Source organism: Tarenaya hassleriana, unplaced genomic scaffold, assembly GCF_000463585.1.
Source record: "Tarenaya hassleriana unplaced genomic scaffold, ASM46358v1 Cleome8, whole genome shotgun sequence".
NCBI classification, from domain to species: Eukaryota; Viridiplantae; Streptophyta; class Magnoliopsida; order Brassicales; family Cleomaceae; genus Tarenaya; species Tarenaya hassleriana.
In genome coordinates, this window is record NW_010970490.1 from 2,471,237 (window position 1) to 2,473,155 (window position 1,919).

Below are 1,919 nucleotides of genomic sequence, written 5' to 3' on the forward strand. Positions count from 1 at the left end.
CGCTTCTATTTATGGTGTCTATATATATATATATATATATATATATATATATATATATATAATCCCAAAATTCAAATAAATAACCAACAAAAAATAATTCATCGAGTTTCAATGCATTAACGTGCCTTATTTATTTATTTATAATATAGAATTTCTATAACTTTTGAGTTTTCAACTTATAATTAGTTGTAGAAATATTATTGCATGACCTTGTGAAGTGGGTTTGCTAGTGTATAATCGTAAATGTTGTGGATAGTATATAAATATTTAGTTGAAAGGGGAACGTTACATTAAAATAAAAATAATGAGGAAAGAGAACATAATTTAGGACCCATTAAGACCCAACCATTAAATTCGGTGGAAACAAATTAGGGACACTTTTATTTATGGCGCCATCCAATGGGCCCAAGGGCCTTTGTCGCATTTACACATGTACATAAACCCACATAAAATAATATATATATATGTATATATATATATAGGAAAATAATCTCAATTACGACTACAGGCCCATCCCTATGGAATGCCCACGACCCAACGCATTCTAATCATCCTTCTCTCAATTTAGTTATGAACCAATTCGAATCGGAACCAGAATTGAATGATCGAACCAAACCGGATATTATTCGGTTCTAATTTTGTATAATTGTTGTAAAATCCAATAAACCGTTTCTGGACCGTATTCGATAAATACTGAACCAAACCTGACAAATACCGAATCAAAACACAAATCATCCTTGCAAGTGAATATAAAGTTCCGATTCTTGTTTAGTAGTACTCACATAACAAAACGGTTGAACTAAACAAACACTAAAACCGAACCGATTAACATTCGAACCTAATTTAGTACAGTATTTCTAAAAATGATTAAACCGTTTCCAAATCCAATTCAACCAATACCGAATAGAAACCCGAAACGCCCGCCATTAATAGTAACACAGAAGCTACAATCACATTCCGTTTCGGTCGCATCTCATAGGGTCTTAGACATTGTAAGAACAAATATATAGATTCATTCACACACGAACCATGTTGGAAGAAAGCAAATCATAACACAAAACACGACAATAACAATGACAAGTCATATTGGTCTTAAGAGGTAAAAAAAAACACTTGCCCTTTGAAAAATTAATAGCTTAGCTTATGAGGATGCTGCATAATAAGCAAATAGTAGTAGATCCTGACCTGTCAGTGTCAATGAGTGGATGAAACACTATAGAGAGTAGCTTTCTTAAGTGGAGCCGGCCGGAGTCTTGGGTTCATCGCTGGACTTGGATGCTGGAGGAGGAGTGCCTTCTACACCCATCTCTGCTCTCAGATCGTCGATGCTTTGCTCGAGCTCATCGATCCTGCTCCCCATCTCATCGAGTGAAACATCAAATGTCAAGGAGAAATGATTAATGTTAGAGTATCGGATCTAACGGATATCACGAATGCAAATCCCGGAACCAACCCCTAGGAAGAGCAGTTCATATCATACGCAAACCACACAATGATTTTTCAAATTCCACTCAGTAGATTTTCAATGAAAAAGGTTTCGTTTTTTTCTCACAATAGCATGAAATGAAGGCCCAGGATCAGGATTTAGCTCTTAAGAGATTAAATTTCAACTATCCTAAAAGAAGCTTCTTTCAATTAAAACCAAAGGTTTATAGGAGGATATTCTTCGTAATAATGGAGTCCGACATCGTCTGGAACCTGGATTGCTGACACACAAATCGAACCAAGTTAGCGAAAATCTACCTACCAAGGCTGTAAACCTAAAAAAGATAGAAGAATTGTCCAACCCACCATCTGCTGCAGAAGATTCTGGACCTGCAGATGAGAATGAAACGTTCAGCAAAATTGAGACTGTCTCAAAAGCAGAAGCAGACTTGGACCAACTAGAGAATTGGGTTATGGATGGGGGGGGGGGGGGA

General features: G+C 36.3%; 1 protein-coding gene across 1 annotated transcript in view; it reads right to left on the reverse strand.

Moving 5' to 3' along the window:
* Positions 1–933: 933 nt before the first annotated feature.
* Positions 934–1,919, reverse strand: part of LOC104802574 (heat shock factor-binding protein 1-like) — a 1,911-nt gene continuing 925 nt past the window's right edge. The window contains exons 3-5 of the mRNA XM_010526232.2: positions 1,792–1,815; positions 1,664–1,706; positions 934–1,368 (exon numbers count right to left, since the gene is read on the reverse strand). Of these exons, the coding sequence (XP_010524534.1) occupies positions 1,232–1,368; positions 1,664–1,706; positions 1,792–1,815 (204 nt within the window). The 3' untranslated portion in view covers positions 934–1,231. The remainder of the gene's footprint in view (positions 1,369–1,663; positions 1,707–1,791; positions 1,816–1,919) is intronic.